The sequence below is a fragment of the Lissotriton helveticus genome, chromosome 2_1, assembly GCF_964261635.1.
Source record: "Lissotriton helveticus chromosome 2_1, aLisHel1.1, whole genome shotgun sequence".
In the NCBI taxonomy this organism is placed as follows: Eukaryota; Metazoa; Chordata; class Amphibia; order Caudata; family Salamandridae; genus Lissotriton; species Lissotriton helveticus.
This window is the reverse complement of record NC_136059.1, coordinates 1157933994-1157957722: the sequence shown is the minus strand read 5'-3', so window position 1 is coordinate 1157957722 and position 23729 is coordinate 1157933994. Positions and strand designations below refer to the sequence as shown.

Sequence of the window (23729 nt, the reverse complement as noted above, 5' to 3'; positions counted from 1 at the left end):
CCAAGGTTTTAAGGCTGCTTTTGTGCTAATTTCTGGGCATAACCTTTGGTGGCACAAGGACCTCGTTGGCCAAGCAGCAAAGTATTCATGCAAGGCAATAAAGCAAAACCGATTGCTCACAACGCACGCCAACCCCCCCCCATACACCAACGGGACAAGCTGAGGTTTGTACCGAGCATCCCAACTCTTAGGAAAGGCACCACAACCAACTAATCCGCTGCACAGGTCACTCACCAAGGCACCACTGTAAAGAACCCACCTTAACAACGACCCCTAAATGAACCTTGAGTGCACCCTGTGAATAATGTAGGCTGAAACGACTGCCCATCGCTCATCCACTGTCATTTCATGCAGAACGAACAACGGTAGACCGGGAGCAATACCCCGGAGTTTACAGCTGCCGGTCCGTGGTGACATCAAACACCTAACCTGTGTGCTCTTAAAATTTAATCGTTTGCCCAAGCAAAGTGATATAGGGCCAGATGTAGGAAGCCTAATACCGGTCGGTAACGGCCGAAATGACCGAATTTCGGCCGTTACCAACCTGTATTAGGCTTTTGGGATGTAAGGGCCTAATTTAAGGATTCGGTAATTTACCGAATCGGTAATTTAAGGAATCGGAAATTACCGAATTCTTAAATACCGATTCGGTAAATTACCGAATCCTTAATGTAGGAAGCACTCAAGTGAGTGCTTTTCACTTGTAAGGATTCGTTATTTACTATCAACTACAAGTTGGTGGTAAATAACGAAAACTGTTAAAAAAGCAATTTTGTACTTTTTTAACAGTGCCATGTGGCAGACATACATGCCCTTAGGGCATGTATGTGTGCCACATGTGCACCAATGCACTATACAGGGGTGCAACAGGGTGTCAATGTGACACCCTGCCACCCTTGTAGGTCTACCACCTATTACCGATTCGGTATTTACCGAATCGGTAATTCTCATTCATTCCTACGGGCCTCCAGGCCCATAGGAATGAATGGGGAATACCGATTGGGTAAATACCAAATCGGTATTTACCGAATTTTACCGATTCGGTAAATTTACCGAATTTCACCGATTCGGTAAAATTTACCGAATCATTATCTACATATCATTTACCGAGTCTAAAATACCGAATCGGTAAAATTCGGTATTTTAGAATCGGTAAATGATATTTACCTACATCTGGCCCATTGTCCTTTGACAACAAACTGGCTATGAACTGAACGCTTTATCGCCCTTATGCAGAAACTAGGTCTGGTCCACCTAGCAAGGACCCTGCTGTCATATAATCTGGCAGCCAAAGCGTAACTGTGACCCGCTGAACATATACTGTGACGCTACATGCTCTGCACTATCCCGTGCCTGGGAACCACAGTTAAATTACATCCGCATGAGGGGAAGCATACAAATGACACATGAATAGCAGTTGGCAAGTGAGCACATGTTCGTAAGCAAAATGCTCCCAGTACATCCAAATGACGTTGCCTGTTCCGCGCCACCCTGTGCCTGAGAAACGCAAGTACCCTGACAATTAAACCAATTGCCGAGGCACACCGGGGGAATTGGGTGTCCTTTGTTACTTCTTCAGCTATTGCACAAGTGCACACTACCTCTGCCGGAATTCCTCTAAATAGTGCCGCTGCACTCAGTGGCTAATCAGATCCCGCCTGACTCCGTAGTTTCCTGCTGCGGTTTGCCCCACTATGATCACTGTAGGCTCCAGCATGGCAAGCGGTTGACACACATTCGACCGAACGTAAAACACAACCATGGGACAGTGCCACCTGGTGATGAAGCACCCCCTTGAGGATAGGTGATTACCCCTCTCAGTCTCAGTGCATCAAAGACAACCCCGTAAATTATAAGGAATTGGTAGAAATGGGAGTGCAAGCAGCTACGTTTTCAAGGCCTTCATCGTGGGGCTACAAATGCCCCTGTAAAAAAACACTTGTGATAATTATTAAAATGATTACCACCACTCTTTTAGCGCCACACTGTAACCACTTGCGCTACCTCCTGCGTGAAACAAACACAAATTCAAGCCAAATAGTCACTAGCCTACGAGACATTCGAGGCCATGCATTATCCCTTTATACACCGAACAAAATAACTAAATTGCTTTGACTACCAGATGAGATACGTGTATAAATACTTTAACTTTAAGTGCAGGCCAAAGTCCCCCCCCCCCCCCCTTTTCCTTCACGGATTACGTTGGAGCCGTGCTTGTGAGGACTTGCGTCCCTGTTTAACATGTGATACTGCTTTGTCGGTGATAATGGTAAATACGTAAATAGCTGGCATGCGGAGGGCTCCGTGCTTTCAATGAAAACATTTCAAAGTATTTATCATAAGACATTAACACCAAGCGCTGCAAAAGCATTGAGACAGCCTTGGAAGGACTGACATTACGGCAGTATGTGACTGCGTCACCGTCAATGACTGACCCGACAGGGGGTTGAACCTGCAACCTTGTTGTTTTTATCACTCGATTGTAACCCCAGAGCCAACCAGCCCGTTAAGTGTGAGCACAAACACTGCTTACTTACATTTTAATTTATTGGAGTGGGCATAAATGAGTGCAAAACTAAGGCCCTGAAAATAATTTTGCACACTGTCAACGAAGTTACCCCTCATAATACCTTGGTATTTCATACGTAAGGACTGCCCGGAATGGCCCGACACACAGCGCTATCCCCACATGTGGCAGCAGGTGCCCATTTTGTTCCCCAAACGTGACGAGCGCGCAGAATAGAAGAGGTCCCCATGGCGCACCCACCCGCGACATCCTAATGCAATTAAGATATGGCAGCAGCTACATGGGGTTAGCCTATAGTATAACCAATTGAAATATAGGACTACGGCTATGTACCAAACCCCTTGTCGCTCGCGCTCGTCGCCGACACCGATTGTAAAGTCGAGGTCCCCTGCCGCGGGGACCCCCGGCAAGGCTGACCGCAGCTCCTCCTACACCACCCCAGGCGTCGTCAAAGAAAGTCTTGCACGGTCAATCACTCCCTGTTTGCCCCGCAGATTCACCGGGAGCGTCCCGGCGCCATGAGCTGTCTGGCACCAGCCAGAGTGCTGCAGGCGCTCGCGCATGCACCCACCCAGCGCTCGTCTATGAACTGGCAATGCGAAGCTGGCTGCGGCCCCCTGCACCTTGCAGCCCCCTTGCCCCTCACAGGCCAGAAAAACAGACAGGCACTCCGGTGCCACAGCCGCCAGCCTCAACATCCGCACACCACAGACCCGGGAACCCAGGCTGCCTCAAACCCCCAGACGGTCAACACTAATGAGACTGCAGCCAGAGTGAGCTACACCCCCCCACAACCCTATATTGAGAGCGAAATAAACTCCCCGTCCCCAATGCCCAAACCCAGCCCAGCTTTCAAATCCCAGGCCGGGCTAACCGGGAGGTCACGGGGCATGGGGCACCCAATGCTGAGGGAAGTTCCAGAAGAATGAGGCTCAGCGGTGCTACCCTCAAGACAACCTCACACCCAAATATCAAGCTCCGGTTCAGGCAAACTTTTGTATACCAAGCTGTAATACTCGTAGGGGAATACACCTACACCTAATTGTATTAAGCATGATGGAATGCTCTGACAACCATCATTTTGGTGGCAATGGACAAAGGAGCAGCGCGGCGCCCACTAGCCCCCTCCCGTCCTCCCTGCAACGTCCGGCTCACGTGGACCGGGGCTCAAAGTCGGCTCCGCCGTGCACTAAACCATGGAAGGAGCAACGCAACCTTGCTGCCCTCAGCATGAATGCAAGCTCACCCAAATGCCACATCCTCTAGCTCCAAGAGCCGATCTGGAGCAGGGCACTATACGAGGCAGAGCAGAGGGGGAGCCTTGCGCCGCACACGTGGGCAACTTTAACTGGGAAGTCACAGAGGGAGCCACGCGACACGCAGCCACAAGTCCCTGAGGCTGGGCCGGCAGTAAAGATGTTGGGTAAAAGTCGAATGCACTTGCCCAGAAGCAAGGTGGATAAATGCACAGCACTCGGGCAGGGGGATCGTCCTCTCGCAACAGTTGAGCGTCTGAATGGGCCCTGCTGGGCTTTCAAATCATGACAAGCCACAGTTGCGCGGTTCACTGAACGAGGGCGCTACATCGTGCACACCCGTTCCAAAGCCGCCCGAGGGGTTGAAGCTGGGCAGAGGCAACTGGTCTGTGGAGCCGGGGAGGGCCCAAGTGCCCTCAGGCACCCTCTCTGCAACTGCTGGCTCGCTAAACGGGGCCAGCAGCATCACGCACACCTGCCTTTACCAGGCTCCCAAGACTCCGACGCGCTGTGGAGGCCCCGGGTGCTCGCGTGAGCCCCTCGCTGCAAAGCAGTATGACTCCCCACCCAACCATGACAGTGTAGGAGGGTTGGGGAGGGATTGGCAGGCGACCGTTCTGTCTGGAGGTCCTGGCCTCCGCTATGGACCAGGAGCACGCCTGAGCCTAATGCGCCTCCCGACCGGCAGTTCACTCTGCACCGATCGGAGAGAGGACAGGACCAAACACCAGACCGGGAGAGCTGCGCCTAACTCCCCACCCCTGGTGGATTCCAGGACAAGCAATGCCTGGGCGGCGGCCGTGCTCCGCTTGAGGGAGGAGAGGGAGAGCATAGCTACGACTCGCCGTGGGGCACAGCTTCTTGACTCGACGGCTTGAAATTAAGTACTATAGAAATAACATAAAGGGTTATACCTACCAATAGCCCCAATCCCATTTACCAAATAATCAGTCAGTTGGCAGTGAAGAAAGTTCAATCATTTATTAAGCAAAATACTCTTTAGAGGAGCCTCTCCAACCCTCACCCATCAGGTGCGCGCAGCAGACTTGGCTTGTATTCAAACATGAGGTTATATACTTTTCGGTCCCACACATATAATCACTGTAAAAGGAAAAACACCAGTTGGCCCTCGAGCTCCAGGGAAGGACCATATATGGCACACATGATTAGTTCAAAGCTTAAATATTTATTACTAGGAAGGTCAGGAGGGGTGACTCCCTTTCGTCTTGGTGCCCGGGAATGTAGGCACGGCGCCTCCATGAATGCGCTTATCGCACCCAAAGCCAGATGCGACCTTGAGTCTCAGGACAATCGAGTAAACAGCCTACGTTCAGCTGTTCCCAGTAATTCAGATGAACTGGGGCCTGACAACTGCCGGAGATTAACACGTGATCACAGCCCCTGTTTGAGCATAAGTCCGAAAATGGCGTCTGTATGGTTCTTGGCCTACTCTGTTAGCAGGGTTAACGCAAGGAGTGAATAAATGCTGCCCTCACTGCAAAAGCAACATATATATATATATATCAAGCAAAGAGGGTACATATAGATGCATCATGCTAACATAATATGGTCCGATACTCCTTATGTATGGGAAATCTATTTTTTTTATCCCTCAGAACGGCCCTTTTAGCATAATGTAGTTAACTAAAACAGCTCAATCTTCAAATATTCCTTCATCAATCTGCGTAACATTTTTGAGCTCCTGCTGAACTAACAGGAGCCTTTAATCCTGCTGGGGATGGACCGGCCAAGGAGGAGGTGAGTTTAGTTGTGCAATAAGAGCAACATGCAGGTCCACATTGTACACAAAGACAACACATGAATATGATACCGGCTATACCTGCCAGCACTATCAACATTTTCCATCCCCAAGTAGACAACAGATCCCAGAACCAACCAGAGCAGGACCACATACCAGTCTCTACATGTATTTCGGAAGCCAAATGATGTAGCTTCTGGATAGCCAAATGAACGGAGGGGGCGGAGTCAGGGATATAAACACAGCAAGAACTTCCGATCACACGGCTTGCTCCTCCTCGATCTGCCAAGATAATGTCTAAAACCATACGATTTTGAAGCGAAACGAGTCTGGTCGCTTGTAGCTCTACGGTCAGATTAGTCAATATTCCTGCAGTGGTGTTAATTACCCCTTCAACTACTCTGGACAAACGGCGTACTTCTTTGCTGGTGATTATAGGCCCCCAGATGGGAAACACTCCTTTTACAATGTCGGTAAAATGCTGGTCAGGAGTATCTGTCTGATCTATATCGGTAGTATCTATCATTCTTTTATTTCTCTTAACAGGCATACTTCGTTTATCTAAGCGGTGATCCTTGTGATAATTAGAAAGGGCAATATAGACTGGAGGGTACAGGAAGGACAGGTAGCAACGTCCAGCCCAACCTTGTGGAAGCCAAGAATAGGCATTTTCTCCACAGACAAAATATACATTAGGAGGGGTTAACAATGGAGTGCTGCTAAAAGTAAGTAACTGATAAGTGTAATTACATCAGCTTTCTCCTACTGATAGGTACCCTACTCCCTGAACACAGAAAGCAGAGGTACTATTTAGTATAGGCACTGGAATAGCCTTATCTTCAGTAACATTAAGGTCTTGAAAATGTCGAAAATACTGAGTGAAATTGAACTCAACAAAATCCAAAATGTCATTTTTCAACCAAGTGGTATTTTCATGCGTTGTATACATATTCATACATGCATTCGGATCTAAGGTTACCTCTCCATTATTCCCGTCGAATCCTTGATGAACCTCAATATATGCTAAAATCATTTCATAATCTTTTTCCGAAAACCTTTGAGTGTCCACAGTATAATGCATATACAGATTGAAAGTAATTTAAACCAAGCCTCACAACTCCCCAGATGAGACAAGGGTACGGATATGAATAAATCGTGCTTGTGCATAACAGATGGTAAAAGACCACAAACCCAACAATGTGTAGTATTGGTGGCACTGTGTGTTTGATGAAGCATTTCACCAAATACATTTTTCACATAAGTCTGACGATGCCTTTTCTTATGTGGGGCTAAAGTATAAAACACATGATCCGGAGGTGGGGCAGTTGTTCCTAAAACAGTATGCATAGGGTGACGAAATTCCAAATAGATAAATACTCCCATTAATGTGATTAGCAATATCACTATAATAACTATAAATGCAATTTTAACAAGTTGAGTCCAACTAGAAAAGACAGGCATATATGCAGGGTAATAACGCGGTACAAAAGGACGTTCCTCTTCATGAACGAAACGAGCAAAGAGATACAAACTAACTAAAAGTCCAAAAATAAACTCTGGCGATGCAGTCCAACCTGCCAGGGGGTGCTTCTTTCCTGTGTCCGTTTAGAGCCTCACAGGCAGGCTCCTATCATTCATCACAAATAAGACCAAAGCAAACTTCTCACGTTGGAGTTATGTTCTCACACAACCCTTGAAGAAAACACAACCTGGGCCTCTTTAAACAAGAAATTCAGTCTTTCTTTCTGAACAGAGCAAGCAAATATTCAAGGCTCTCAGCGCGTTCAGTCCAGAGTCTCGCTCAGTACCCCAGAAGCGCATCTAACAGACATTCGTAGAACAAGTCTGTACCCTATCACTCAAGTCTCTCCCTACCTCCTACCATATTCACCTGGGGTACCGTGTTATCTTCAGGGCCACAGGTTGTATCGAGCATGGCCAGGCACTTCCTGATCAGAGAACAAAACAGAAGATGATGAATCCGGTGCAACAGGGGTACTGCGAGCCTCTTGTTCGACTGTAGGGGCAACAGAATCTGGGGCAATCACTTGTGCTGATGACGGAGCCTCTTCCGACCCTGAGACACCTTCTCTTTGCCCTTCTCCAATTACCTTGGCGTCAGAAAAAGGGACTAAACGTGGAACTCACTCACTTTCCTGGGTCAGAACCCCTTCCTGGATTCACTGATCATGTGGAAGCGGGAGTGGTAGTTTTTTAGATGTGATACATGGATCCAGTGTCGCTTGCCGTTCGCCTTACCGCCGTCAGCGTGGCCAACAAGATTTGAAACGATTCAGACCAACGGGGATCCAAGCTGGATTTTCACTGGTAATTACGGACCAGAACCCACTGTCCTGGCTCCAAGCGATGTCCGGGACCCTCCGGCAGGGGCTGCAAAACTGCTGAGACCTGTTTATGAATGGAACGGAGATCTATAGTCAAAGCATACAGATAGTCTGTCAACATAGGATACTCTATATCACAAAACGTTCTGGGTCTCGGGACACCCCAAATATTAGCAGGGCGCCCAAAATGACCTCATACGGAGATAAGCCAGAACGAGAATGTGGGTTAACCCATATTGACATTAATGCCAGTGGCAGAGCATCTGGCCACTTTAATCCGGTACTTTCTTGAATTTTTGCTAATTGGAGCTTCAGTATTCCATCATACTTCTCAACCTACCCAGCGGACTGGAGGTGTCGAGCCGCATGGAATTTCTGTTTAATCTGTAGTCCATTACAAATGTGACTGATGAATTCTGCATTAAAGTGTCCCCCGTTATCACTTCTGATCACCCGAGGCAATCCATAGCGTGGGAAGTATTCCTTTACCAACGCCTTTGCCGTTGCCAAAGCAGTATTTTCTTTGGTTAGGTAGGCTTCCACCCATTTACTGAAAACGCGCACCACGACCAGGACATACTTCAAATTATTTACACGCTCCAGCTGGATATAATCCATTTGGAGCACCTCAAAAGGCAAAGATGGTGGTGCAAAGTTTCCACTCAGAACAGGCTCCCTGCCCCCAGGATTATGTCGTAAGCAAACCATGCAATATTGCACCAAATGAGCAGCGGTCTTTGGAATATTGGGATTGTACCATACAGGATCTAATAATGCACAAACACCATTTGCTCCAATATGAGCTGAACCATGTGCCATTGTTACCACCGCATTCACTAATGCATTGGGCAACAACCACCGTTGTTCTGTCAAATCAATCCAACAATCATCTGCATCTAATGTCCCCACTTTCTCTTTCCAGTGAGCCAGCTCAATAGGGGTAGCTTCTTTCTGTATTTCTCGGACACTCTCCATGGTGTTATTAAACATCTCTGTTTCTGCCACCCACCTAGCAGAGCTAGGCACAAACATTGAGGTCAATTTGGACTCCGCAGTTTCCTTAGCTACTTGATCAGCAAAGGCATTACCTTCTCCCACTGCATCAACCACTGCCTTGTGTGCACTGTATTTAACTACAGCCACCATCTCTAGTAACGTCAATGCTGTCAGCAATCGCAAAATCAAGGGGCCATGCTGTATGCGCTGACCATGGGAAGTAGGAAAACCTCTTTCGGCCCAAAGTTGGCCAAAACTATGAGCCACACCGAAGGCGTACTGACTGTCGGTGTAAATATTGACTCTCAATCCTTCACTTAGCTCACAGGCCTGAAGCAATGACACTAACTCAGCTGCCTGTGCTGATTGTTAGGGCACTCGAGAAGCCTCCACTACAGTGTGAAGAGTAGTTATCGCATATGCAGCAGTTGCCGTGCCATCTGGTAATTTGAAACAAGAGCCATCGACATACAACTCCCCTTGAGGGTCAGATAGAGGATTGTCTGTCAGGTCTACCCGTCCCTTTGTCTCTTCCTCCATCCGAAATATACAATCATGAACATCATTGTTCTTTTCGTTCGAAGGGAGGGGTAGTAACGTAGCAGGGTTCAGAGTGGCACATCGTTTAATCATAATGTGGGGAGCAAACAGTCAATTCGCAACTTGTATGACGCGCACTCATAAGGTGCTGGGTCTTCGTTTTGTTCAATAATGTATACACAGCGTGCGGTAACATCACTGTGAGATCAGTGTTCAGAACGAGCCCTTCCGACTGTCGAATAGCCACTGCGACCGCAGCAGTAGCCCTTAAACAGCTAGGTTGTGCTCTGTCGACGTTATCCAACACCGCCGAGAAATAAGCACACGGTCTCTGATAACCACCAAATCCTTGTGTTCACACAGAAAGTGAGCAACCGTCCACCTCGTGTACATGAAGCACAAAAGGTTTTTGGTAGTCAGGGGTACCAAGAACGGGTGCAGAGCAAAGCGCAGATTTTAAAGAGTCAAAAGCATCTTGGCAAGCATCAGTCCAGGATAAAGGTTCATGCACATCTTTAGTGGTTAAATACAGGAGAGGTTTAGTGAGAAGGGAAAAATTAGGGATCCATTGGCGACAGTAAGAAGTTATGCTGAGAAATGCACGAACATCACGCTGAGTACGAGGTACAGGCATATTAAAAATGGTAGTCACACGCTCAGGGGTTAGTCTCCTACCCTCTTTCGACAGTAGATGACCCAGGTAGGTCACCTCCTGTCGACAATATTGGAATTTAGAAAGAGATACTTTATTGCCATTAGCCGCCAAATGAGACAATAATTGTACAGTGGCTTCCTTACAACCTTCCTCAGTGTCAGAGGCCACTAACAGATCATCGACATATTGCAAAAGCACATTACCAGCGGGCAGGACCAAATCATCCAACAATGTCTTCAAAGCTTGACTATAAATACTAGGACTCTCTGTGTACCCCTGGGGAGCGCGACAAAACCGGAAGCTGCGACCTGATAATGAGAAGTCGAAAATATGACGGCTATCAGGATGTATTGGAATGCTAAAGAAAGCATTATTCAAATCGATCACAGATAAATATTTGGCAGTGGGAGGAATCATAGTGAGAATAGTTGAGTTGTCAGAAACCACAGGGTATTGAGGCACCACTATTTTATTAATTTCACGCAAATCAATCACAAAACGATAAGTATCAAGATAGTCAGGATCATTTCCAACAGGGGCCTTTTTTAAAATCGGTAAAATGGGGCTGTTGCATATATAAGCAGCTGTCTCCTCTACCACACCCCTTTTGATCAAATCTTGTATGATGGGGAGCAAAGCTTTCTCACCTGCCAGAGAAAATTTGTACTGAGGTATACGTGGAAGCCGAGCATTTTGCTTCAAGGTAATAGAAACGGGTGGAATCCTTAATAATCCTACATCTGTGTCTCCAGTGGCCCACAGCGTCTCTGGGATAGCAGCAAACTCAGGAGGGAGGGGTTAATTTTTGGTGAAACACTGCAAAATATGCCTGCCCAGGGGATTCATAGTCAAATAAACACCATCAGGTGAACAATTAATTTTTGCATGTAATTTATTCAACAAATCCAAGCTCAATAAATTCTCACCACAATGGAAAGTCAAGACAAAACGGGGAGTCTACCGTAACGGAACCAATTGTGAACGGAATTGGTTTGGAAATGGGGCTTACCACCGGAATTCCCGAGAATCCCACTGACACATTATTGTGCCCGGACAGAGCAGCCCGTGGGACCAGAGAACGAGAAATAGAACTATTAATCGCACCCGTATCAACTAAAAACTTTTCAGATGTCCCCATCAAATGCGCTTTTATATAAGGACCTTGCTGATCAACGGGTACTGACACCTGGCCCCCACTCTGTCCTTGGCTGTCCTATATATAGGCATACCCTTTGGTTGCGTCCATCGCACAGTCCTCATTATAGTACTGTCTACCTCCCGGATTATCGAAATAATTATTTTCTGATTTGACGTGCGTCGCCTCCTCTCGTCACATATCACTGCGATCCACACCACCTCGACCTCTTCCTCTCATAGCCCCATTCTAAGCCAGCAACAATGGACACTGAAATCGCCAATGTCCTTCCTCCTTACAGTAAGTGCACTGGTTGGGTCCCAAAACAACAGCCGGCCCTCTGCCTCGTCCGATTCCCGCCCCCCTCGGGACGAACCCTCTACCGCCTCTCTCTCTGCCTCATCCTCGAACGACTTGTTGCAACAACACTCGCGTCTTAAGATCTCTCGTTTTCTTTTCCGTCTTATCCTTACTCTCATTTTCTCTATGTGCGTAATATTGGCCCATACTCAATATTACCGAGGGCGTAGACGTAGTCCAGGTACTTTCAGAGGCTTGTAGCCGCAAAGAAACTTCCGGTAACTAATTGGTCACAAAACGATTAACAAATAATCGTAGACCGCCTTCCAATGATAAACCCTGTCCACTAAAGTCAATGAATACACCTTCAAATCTAGTGAAGAAATTAATAACGCTTTTGTCTTTCTCCTGCTTACATGCTGTCAATTTATCCCAATCCACCTTACGTGGCGGAATTAAGGAATGCATGTAAGTAATAATACGGCCAGGTAACGCCAATAGTTCGGGTTTTGGTTTATCACCAGGCTTACGTTCCTTATCCCAATCTTTTTCTGTTCCCATGTTCCGCCTAACTCCTGAACATGGTCCTGATCATGCACCTGACGCCATACATCAACAGGGACTAGCAATGCAAAAAATAGCTCTATGTCAGCTAGGGTCATAACGGCTGAGGAAGCCGCTTCTGTGAGTTCTTGATAATAAGCCGTGGGATTCTTATGGGGGTCAGGTAGTTGTGATTTTAGTGAGAGGACTTCACTCCTCTTCCAGGGGGTGTAAACCCATTGTTCCTGCACTCGTGCCTCTACACAAGGTCTAGTCACTACATCCTAATCTTTTTTTAATTCGGGTATTTCAGCGTGAAAGATAGGATGGACTTCTCGCATAGGGTGCTGAGAGTCCCATGAGGAACATTTTTGGTGCATCCGCCCTCGATAACTTAATAAAACCTCAACATTTTTGTACACTTCCTCTGGTCTAAGTTCAGACTTATGAGCCCTGTCCAGAATATCATACATCACTTGGGGGGCCTCCCTCCTGCAAAACACTGTTCCCATAAAGTAATAAGACATGTGGCCATGTGTTTAAGGGCATGTTGCTGCATGACAGGCTCAAAGTCTCGGAGCGTGCTCCATTTATCAGTTATAGTATAAATAGGATGTCGCATCCACTGGGATGACTGATTTTCAACCATCTGTTTCTCATTTAGTCCTACAGTCGAACGAGTAAACAACTTCCCCGGAGCACGAGCTGGAGTTGAAACAGCTAGGGATGGGGTTGTGCTCGCGGACTGGGAGGCCCACGCAAGGGTAGGGGAAGACAAAACAGCTGTGGACATAACAGAAGACGGCAACGTAACAGGCCATAAAGTAGCCATCTAAGACACAGAGGGAAATAAAACAGAGGAAGTTCCCGGAAAGACAGGGGAGGAGAAAACAACAGGGGCAGAGGCTGAAGGGACCTGTACTGGAGTTGGGGGAACAATGGGATATATATGTTGTGGAGCATAAGGGGGAGGTGGACGAGTATCCAATAAATCCTCCATCTCATCCTCCGCTTCAGTCCTAGCCACATAGGTCTTATCCACTTGCAATCTACATTGCCTGTGTGCACAATCAATTCCCTGTTCGGTTTGAGCTTTATCATAAGCAATGGCTTTCTGCGTAATCGTCTGACCACCCTTCATTCTGCATACTTTCTCCTCCCGTATAAGTCTACGCTTTGCTTCCTTCTGCCATAGGTTTAAGGAATCAAACACTGACTGTCGACTACGTTTAGAAAACAATCGATCCTGCAGAAAATGTATCTTTTTCTCATCAAAAGACCCGGTCAAGGACCATTGCAACTGTACATTATCCTTAGTACATTTATGCCATAGTGTATTAAACAGGATAGGTGTAATACCATGCTTTACATACATATCATAACTCGGGCTACCCTCAGGCGGGGCAGGTTGACTTTCAGCCAAGCGCGTATCATTAGGGCGGCGACAACATCCAAAACAACTCAATTTGCTAATACACGGCATAGTGATTGTTGTCATGTATTCCTCATTCAATCATAAAAACGTACTTTCAAACATGGCCATGTTCAAACATTTACAACATATTCAACCTCACTCTTATTCAAACATACACAGAGCAAAAATATATGTACATACAAAGATATTCAAAACAACATGTCTCTTTTTTTTCTTTCCAAACAAAGAACAGAGCCCGTCGACTCCTGTTCATGGAGAATCAATCAATTCAGATTCCAGACCAACAGATACCAAAATCGAGCAGTGCAAAGACTACCAAGAGACCGTCGGACAGGTATAACCACAGACTGTCCTACAGACCATCCTGCAGTCTTCCTGGTTCACCCTTGGGACTATTCTGACTAAGCCCGCTTCCTTAGCACTGCTACAGATATGTCCCCAAGGCTACCCAGGTTCAACTACAGGCTTTTCCGAGACCAGTCCGGTCGGGTGTGCACCACATGAGCCACACCAGGACGTCCGATCGGCATCTCTATTGTTCACACAAAACAAGCCCGTGGAGCATCTACCCGTGCAGCCACAATGCTGCCCCGTCAGACCCCCTAGATTCTCCATGGTACACCAACCACCAAATCCTACACAGTTAATTGATTCAAACGACTGCTCAACAGCGCGTTCCAAAAGACACCAAAAACAATCCACTCTCCTGGTGCACGCAGGGACAATTGCGTATTCTCCACTGCCAACTACTGAAGACCAACACGGTCAGCTCCTGGGTTACGCCCGTAGGACTCCGACGAAGGGTCACTAGCAGCTGGGGCACTCTGATCGCGAGAGCGGAGTAAGTCAAAACATTTCGGCCCGTCCACCCGCTCGACCTGAACTCCCCTTTCTTTGTCCTTTCTACCCGGTTATGGCGAGGACAATCCTATCATGGAGTCCCACCAGAGTCGCCAACTGAAGTACTATAAAAGAGGTGACGGGGCAGGAGAGGTGACGGGCAGGAGAGGTGACGGGGCATGAGCTAGAGCGGTAACCGTGCAGGAGCGGTGAAAGGACAGGAGCGGTGAAAGGACAGGAGCGGTGAATGGGGCAGGAGCGGTGAATGGGGCAGGAGCGGTGAATGGGGCAGGAGCGGTGAATGGGGCAGGAGCGGTGAATGGGGCAGGAGCGGTGAATGGGGCAGGAGCAGTGAACGGGGCAGGAGCAGTGAACGGGGCAGGAGCAGTGAACGGGGCAGGAGCAGTGAACGGGGCAGGAGCAGTGACGGGGCAGGAGCAGTGACGGGGCAGGAGAGGCGACGGGGCAGGAGAGGCGACAGGGCAGGAGAGGTGACGTGGAAGGAGAGGCAACAGGGCAGGAGAGGTGACCGGGCACAAGAAGTGACAGGCAGGTGACATGACAGGCAGGTGATGTGATGGGCAGGAGAGGCGATGGGCAGGAGAGGCGATGGGCAGGAGAGGCGAAGGGCAGGAGAGGCGATGGGGCAGGAGAGGTGACGGGGCAGGAGAAGTAATGGGGCAGGAGCGGTGATTAGGCATGAGCAGGAGTGGTAACCGGGCAGGAGCGGTGAACGGACACGAGCAGTGAACGGGGTAGGAGCAGTGAACGGGGCAGGAGCAGTGAACGGGGCAGGATCAGTGAACGGGGCAGGAGCAGTGACGGGGCAGGAGCAGTGACGGGGCAGGAGAGGCGACAGGGCAGGAGAGGCGACAGGGCAGGAGAGGTGACGTGGAAGGAGAGGCAACAGGGCAGGAGAGGTGACCGGGCACAAGAAGTGACAGACAGGTGACATGACAGGCAGGTGATGTGATGGGCAGGAGAGGCGATGGGGCAGGAGAGGCGACGGGGCAGGAGAGGTGACGGGGCAGGAGAGGTGATGGGGCAGGAGAAGTAATGGGGCAAGAGCGGTGATTAGGCATGAGCAGTAGTGGTGACCGGGCAGGAGCGGTGAACGGACACGAGCGGTGAACGGGGTAGGAGCAGTGAACGGGGCAGGAGCAGTGAACGGGGCAGGAGCAGTGAACGGGGCAGGAGCAGTGAACGGGGCAGGAGCAGTGAACGGGGCAGGAGCAGTGAACGGGGCAGGAGCAGTGAACGGGGCAGGAGCAGTGAACGGGGCAGGAGCAGTGAACGGGGCAGGAGCAGTGAACAGGGCAGGAGCAGTGAACAGGGCAGGAGAAGTGACGGGCCAGGAGAAGGGAGGGGGCAGGGGAATTGATGAAGCAGGAGTGTTGATTGAGCATGAGCAGGAGTACTGACTGGACAGGAGCAGTGATTGGGGAGGAGCAGGCGTTTCCCAGGACGACTGGAAGGGTAGGGGGCCAGTTTAGTTTGGGGTGACCGGTTTTGTACAAGTGCAGGAGTTTTAAAAACACTACAAAGTTCTTTGTATATTCAGCAGGTTTCGGTCAACAATACAAGTGCCAAGATAACTTTTGTGATCAATGTAACTGCTGGAGAGAGATGGGAGCAGGTTTTGTCTAGTGGCTGTTTTACTCATCTAAGGTAGCGCAGAGGGGTAATATGCCTGCTGCAAAGAACATGTACCATGCATATCAAAGAGCAATATGTTATGTGCATAGTTGATTGGGTACTGATTTATGTTCACTTCCCGAATGAAAGGACACTTGAATACATATGGCCTGGCAGTTTGGGCTGGACTGTTCACATTGGGCGCAGGATCAAGACTGATTTGCATATGGCTGGGTCCAAACTGGAATGGCATGGTGAGCAAAAAAACAATGGATTTAGGCCTAGATCTCTGTACTGGAGTTAATGTATGACATTGTTCTGCATTCTGTCCATCAATTGTTCTTTTTGCATTTGTCACCCCGGGTGGGACAGGTATGCTCAGACATGAGTCCCGTGCTCTCCATGCCACTGGAGTCAAGCTATCCTGGCTGATGAGGGCTGAAAGCCCGAAATCTGTCCTAGGATGCTTGTTTCCAGTCCAGGGAGGACCTGGCCTGGCAGTTCGGGCTGGACTTTTCCCATTGGGTGCAGGATCAAGACATTTGCATATGGTTGGCTGCAAACTGGAATGGCATGGTGAGCAAAGAAACAATGGATTTAGGCCCAGATCTCTGTCCTGGGGTGAGTGTATGATATTGTTCTGCATTCTGTCCACCAGTTGTTCTTTTTTTGCTATATTATGATTGGGCAGCTAGCTGGCTGACAGTGAAATGCTAAACGTACTAAAAATTGGTATGTTTTACTATTTCTAGCCACACCTCTGACTCCGCCCACTGATTCAATCTTCGGTTATTCCCACCCCCTGATTCTCCACCCACAGTTCCCCTACTTTTTTTTTCCCACTTCGACCACTGCATGCGCCTGATGTTTCAGGCTCTGAAGAACATAGCCTAAAACCATCAGGCCCTTGGAGAAAAGACAGAAAATACGGACAAAAAATGAAATCTACGTTTTCCAGAGAGAAGAGTTAAAAAGAGTCCATTCTTGGAAATTCCTTGATAAACAATACGCTTCTAGCAAGAGCTAAGGCTAGCATGAATCAGAAGTTGTATTCCAAAACACTGAAAGTTTACCAACTCTTTTTGTCAGTTGGCAAACATTTGCAAAATCTGCAAGTGGCAGCCTCCACTGTGTGCGAGAAAGTGGTCGGCATTGTCGGGAGCAGACTGTAATGTAGCTTCGCTCATGACCCTTTCGTGACATGCTAATGCTGTTTCTTGGTGTTGGTATTTAAAGTACATAAATTCCAATAGGGGCACCTCGGGAATGTATATGTACGCAGCTGGAGGTCTGCCTTTCATGTCAAAGTTTCACAGAAAGACACCTGTCTCAGGAATGGCAAGGAAGACTATCCACGAATCCTTTTCTACCAGCCTCTTTGTCTAAGGCCCACCGCACCACATAAAAATATATATTCGCTATGACAACCATCTTCTTTTGTGAGGCAGTGCCCTTCAATGCCAAAGTGAGTAGCATGCCTCACATTGAACACAGACCTCAGCCACAACACCCAGGGGGATGGGTATTGAAAGCCACTCCAAAGTAGCTAGCACACTGAACTACTTTTGCCACGTCTGCAACAATTGCATACCAGTGTCCTAAATTACAAGTTTCCAGAAGGCTCGAAAAACAGTATTTTGGGTAAAAAAAAGACATTTTATCAATGCCCATCGAAAAAGTCACCCATGAGAATCTGCGCTTTCCATATTATTCTCCAAGATCAAAAACCTAACCTACAAAAGCAGTGCATGGCTAAAAACCCGTCTCAATAATATGCAACAAAAGCAGCCCCAGTCCTTGCCCAGCTCATGTACCTCCTAATTATAACCCGCATTGAGTGCAAGAGAATGTGGGATATATATACTGTACTTTAACTGCCTCTACATCTGGATTAGATCCATCAACAACTACAAGGCCTACAGGCTCATGCTAGTAAGGGCAAATCTGAAAAACAATTTACTCCTATCATGTGTGCTCATACCACATTGCATTCCCCCCACAAGCCCATCCGCCCCGAATTGTTACCTCGATGCTATGTATTGGAGCAGTCTTGGTTCAGTGAGAGTCGTGTCTTGCCACCACCCTTCGAAATATTGATGTTAGATACTCCATTGGTCATGGTTAAATAGACTATGACATAGCAGTCATTGTAAATACATGTTTTTTCTCCTTTCGCAACGAAGGGGGAGCCCCAATGTAAACACGATAAGTGGATACGTTCTGCATTGCATGTTATGCAAGCAGAAACATAAACACGTGTAGGTGTGTTCTCTGCATTTCTCGGACTGTTAACGTAAAGAAAATGGCCTCCCCATAGACCCCCATTTGGGCGCCGTCCCCACCAATCACAACGCTGCCATTGCAGCGTTGTGATTGGCTTTGGGGAGAGAGGCTGCCTGTGGCTGCTTCTTGTTCAGGAGAGCAGGACCCCACCAGGAGCTGAGGTGGTGCAGGACCCAGGAAGGTAACTTAAAAACAAATTATATTAAAACCGTCCTGCCTCCCCCCTCTGCAAACCCACATGACCCTTCCCTCCCCTCGCGCCACTTTTGCATCACTTTTAACATGGGAAAAATGAAGCAAAAGTGGCACAAGGGGCTTGTAAATCTGCCCCCAAGTTCGTCCCTCTGAAAGCTCCAGAGCTCAAGACTTCCAGTATTTCACTGAGGCCTCACGCTGAACCAAGCTGACGAGGAGCTTTGCTCGATGTCAAGGGAAAAAAGCTAAAAAAAAAAGACTTTGGGCCCGATGTAGGTGGCCATTACGAATTCGGCCGTTACCGACCGGTAAATGGGTCATTGAGATGTAGGGGACCTTTTTTTACAGAATTGGTAAATTTACAGAATCGGTAAATTTACCGATTCTGTAAATAAAATCTCACATGTAGGTGGCACTGCAAACAGTGCCACAGGCCTTTAGGAGTCGGTATTTTACCACCCAATCCAATTGGGTGGTAAAATACCGAATCCAGGTGTGCATGCACATCTGTGCATGCACACCTGTGCCATGTGACACACAGACATGCCCTTAGGGCATGTATGTGTGCCACATGGCACACATGCCTGTAATTGGGGTGCCAGAGGGTGTCAAAGTGACACCCCCTGCACCCTTGCAAAATTCGGTATTTACCGATTTGGTAAATACCGATTCGGTAATGCCCATTGATTCCTATGGGCTTCAATGCCAATAGGAATCAATGGGCATTACCGATTCTGTATTTACCGAATCGGTAAATACCGATTCCTTCCGATTCGGTAATTATAAAAATAAAATTACCTACATCTGCCCTCCTCTTTTTTACCACTTCTTAAATACCGATTCGGTATGAATCGGTATTTAAGAAGTGGTAAAAAAGATTTACCTACATCGGGCCCTAAGTGCGAAGGTAAAAAGTTGATCGGGGCCTACCGCTTAGTGTATATGACCAGGGCTCCATCGCGGTTGGCCTCAAACTTTGACTTTGTCCCCGTCAAGCATGACCAGATATCCCATAGCGGCACTTTGGGCTTACAGGCACTCAAAAGTGTTTATTATTTAAAAAATCATATCTCCTGTTCCCTACATTGGATTTCTGTGGTGTTAGTGTCTATTTGTACATACAAATATTACCTATTTGAATAAATTGGTGTGGTGTTGTATTTTTATTGTGTATTGTGTTTTACTTATTTAATGTATTGGTATTTTTAAATGCTTTGCACACCTGTCACCTAAGTTAAGCCAGCCTGCTAATTGCCAACTACCAAGGGCTGAGCAAGGAAATAATTTATTGAGACCTTGGCAGAACCTTAGATTGTGTTTGTTGCCTTAGTACTAGGTCCCTTCTTATTACTACTAATAAACCACTTTTCAACAGCCACCAATCCTAGGGTGGTTTCTCCAAACTGTCCATCCTTCCACTACTGCCTTACATAATTCTGTCTGAATATACACCATTTTCTGATCCCCATAAAAAACACATTGATATACCCTAATAACAATGCACTCAGTATATAACACGTCCCCTCTTATAGAATATTATAAATGGATTAATAGAAGAATGCACATGGTGCTTGTTGAATCAACAGTGATAACAATAACAATATGAACATCTATACAATCGTAAGAATGGAAAAACATTGACCACATCACTACATTTTTTGAACAAAGAGAAATCCTAAAAATACACACCACAACTTCTAATACAATCACTTCCTTAAAGTCATTTCTTTGGCCTCCTGGTCCGCCGCCTGCTGCTCCTTTGCACACCTTCGGTGTTTCAGCCATTTCTGCATTTCTGGTTTTATCACGTTGCCCTTTTTGTTCCAGGTTATTGCATATTGTCACTCTTCTCACATTCCATAACTTTACCATTCAACAATCACAATATTCCCATGCATCCTATTTACCCTTATTAGTCAATCTACAGTGGTGGCCCAGTTTCGTTTTTATGTTCATTCCAAGCTGTACTTTCTCCTTTCTACGCTTATTCCAATATGTCCTTTCATCCATCGAAAGTGATGTCTTCACTCAATCTAATTGTTCCTATGTACACACCTATGTTTCCAGGAAGCACCATTCCTCCTGGGTCTAGTGCTGGAAACAATGCAAGTAGAAAAGTTGTTGTTACCGCCCCTTCTCCACAGGCCCACGTGGCACAGAGCACACTGTTGGTATTTAGCAAGTGGTGGTGGAGCAAGTTCTTTGCAGCTCGGCACAGGTTCTTTGCAGCTTCCGGTCATTTCCATTGAAACAAACAATAGTGGGGCATATTATCAAGGGGGTTTATCTCCGCTTTTTTGGCTTTAAAAGCCAAGAAAGAGGAGATAAAATTATCTCCCTATTACCTAGCTGTCGCTAACACCAGTTAGCGACAGCTAGTAGGAGATAGCGACCATCTTGGGCCCCGCTTTGCATGTCAGTGATATTTATCGCTAATGACATGCAAAGTGGGCGTGCCAAGATGTCAGCGACTGGAAACAGTCGCTAACATCGGTATCTCCTATTACCAACTTTTGGAGATATTCGCGCTAAGCGCAAATATCTCCAAAAGCTAACACCTGCCCCTGAGCAGTTCTTAGCCATGTTATCCAATGGTAGGTGGATAACATGGCTAAGAGCATTAGCTCGGTAATGCATGAATATCGCTGACTTTTCTGCGATATTCATGCAATTCGGCTGATTTTTATCACTTAGGAGATAAATCTTGATAATAGCAAGTTTCCTAAGCGATAAAAATCGCCGCAGCTCGGCGATAACAATATCACCGCTAAACCAACATAGCGATAATTATCGCTAGTTGTTGGTAATATACCAGAGTGTTTCTTAAATTGCAAAGATTTATTCCAGTACAAGTTAGCCTGGCAGGGGATTCTTCCAGCTGGTCTTCCTTTCACCATTGCCTCACTACATTCTGCGATGACATGCACAATTGTCAGGTCTTAAAGCTACATGTTGGATAACAGTTATAACGAATGCAATCAGAATATAACACAGACTATGCAATACATCTTTGTAACTGAACCTAATCGAACTAAGGGGCATATCAACAACGATTAGAGATAAGCATCGCTAAGCGCGTTTAGCGATGTTTATCCTATCACTGGATTTCATCGCCTTGATAGCGCTGTATCAACAACGTTTTTCACAACGGCGCTAAGAAATCCAGCGATAGCAGGGAAATCGCCGTTTTGCAGGGAACATAGCTGGTTTTCCAGCGATGTTCCCTGCAAAAAGGCGATGACCTTGCTGATACTACCCTGTGGCCGTATCAGCATAACCCACCCCCTACGTTAAGCATAGGTAAGTCAGGATTTTAGCAGACCTTCGTTTATGGCGAAATAACGTGTGCTAAAATCCTGTGGGCTGCCTTGTAAATATCGCGATGTGCACATCAGCGATATTTTACAAGGTAGTCCATCAGGGGTACTCCCAGTGATGCCCACTTTGCATCTCATTAGAGATGCAAAGAGAGGCGTCGGAAAAAAGGGTGCTAGCATGCAATTATGCATGTTAGCATCCTCTTGTAAATAGGGCGATAGTTCTATCTCTGCTTTTTTGGCTTTTAAAGCCAAAAAAAGCGGAGATAAAGCCCTTGTTAATATACCCCTAAATATTTTCTCGGTTCTGCTCTGTTTTATCTCTAGGTCATTGTAGATCCTTCATACATCATCCCATTTAGTCATAACCTTTCTGACTCTGTAAATGTCTTTTGAGTGGAGAGCAATTGGCTCAGTCAAAACGTCTGTGTCTGAGCTCGTACTCAATGGGTTCTTGCATGAAAGCCAACGACTTCCATCTTAATGTAGAACAATGATTATTTATTAGTTTAGTAGTCTTTCTTTGACGTCAAACTCTTAAATTGAATCGAATGGTTATGTAACTTCAGTGAAATATAATTTCACCTGTGGTCTTACTGCTAGACTGCCGAGCTTGGAGCTGGGAATTCAAGGTTCGAGCTGGGAATTCAAGGTTCGAGGTGCCGCTAAAACAGCGATAATGGGCTTGATAATATGCTCTATGGAATTCCAATTGAAGCCCATGTTAGATGTGAAGGACATCTAACATGTGCTTCAATTGGAATTTCATAGAGCATATTATCAAGCCCATTATCGCAGTTTTAGCGGCAAACGGAGATAAGGGCCTTGTAAATATGCCCCCAAGTCTGTTCCTTAAAGAGAACCTAATATGTCACAACCTAATTCTGCATCCTGTAGCACGCACCCTGCCTCCTTTTGACTCGCATGTTTCTCTCTCTCCATCCTATAGATCCTGTGCAGGGGACTTCCACCAAAGACCTGGACACCTTGAAGCTGCAGACCTTCCTGGGTCCTGACATGGAGCAGCATCAGCTGCCAAGCGCAAACATGCCTTTTGAGCGACAGCCTATCAAGGATTTATTTGATGCATACGTTGATTACAGCGAGAACGTACCCGTGTCAGAGGACTTCAACGAGTACATCCGGCAGGCGGAAGAAGCTGCCCAGAAACCAAGAGGTGGGGTGGGATCTAGCCTCCCAGGGGCGTCAGACAGACTTCCTTGGATCAATTACCCCAGGAGGAAGCGGGACTATTCCATGGGAGTGGCCGGCATGTGCTGCAAATGGGGCTGTACCAAAGCGGAGATCAGTACACTGTGCTGAAAATATCACAGTAATGACCCCGCTGCATTTTACTCATTCCACAGCAAACCGTGGACTTACTCTCATTGCCAATGAAGACCCGGCCAAGTGCTAATGGTAGCCTGAAGATGTAGTATACATTTTAATAATCCGTATTTGTATTTTTAATGCAGGCCCACAAAGGGCCAGCAGTTCGTCAATGTGTTACTGTCAATAAATATGTTTTTTTCGTGGCTGTAAACCTGTTTGAAATTGTGTAGGTCAGGGCACAACTATTTTTCGATCCCATACGTTTGTCTGTGTTATCAAATTGTAGGTTCTCTGTACCTTTTTTGTAATGTCAAGCTTTCATGAACTGAACATGTGTACTTGTGAGTAACTTAAAGTGGGGCACTGTTAAAAGTGTTAGCCCAGACTGAAGCCTGTCTGAGTATCCTTAAAAGAGAATACATTTGGTGAGGCACCCTGGCATACGAGTGGTAATGAAGGCGCTCACACTGAGTCATAGCTTAAGGTTAATAGCCATTTTCCTCTATGCACTTCGGTAAACAGCCCTGTAAATTAGGGCTCACTACTTTACATGGATGTTTACGGAAGTGTATAGTTCCATTATAGGCACAAGACCCCACCCACACCACAACAGAGTAGGCATGCATGAATAAATCC

General features: G+C 46.9%; 1 protein-coding gene across 1 annotated transcript in view; it reads left to right on the top strand.

Moving 5' to 3' along the window:
- The window catches only part of LOC144819635 (relaxin-3-like), a 46571-nt gene extending 23280 nt beyond the window's left edge, over positions 1-23291 (top strand). Inside the window, exon 2 of the mRNA XM_078677450.1 lies at positions 22711-23291. Coding sequence (XP_078533576.1) covers positions 22711-23084 — 374 coding nt within the window. The 3' untranslated portion in view covers positions 23085-23291. The remainder of the gene's footprint in view (positions 1-22710) is intronic.
- Positions 23292-23729: the final 438 nt, after the last annotated feature.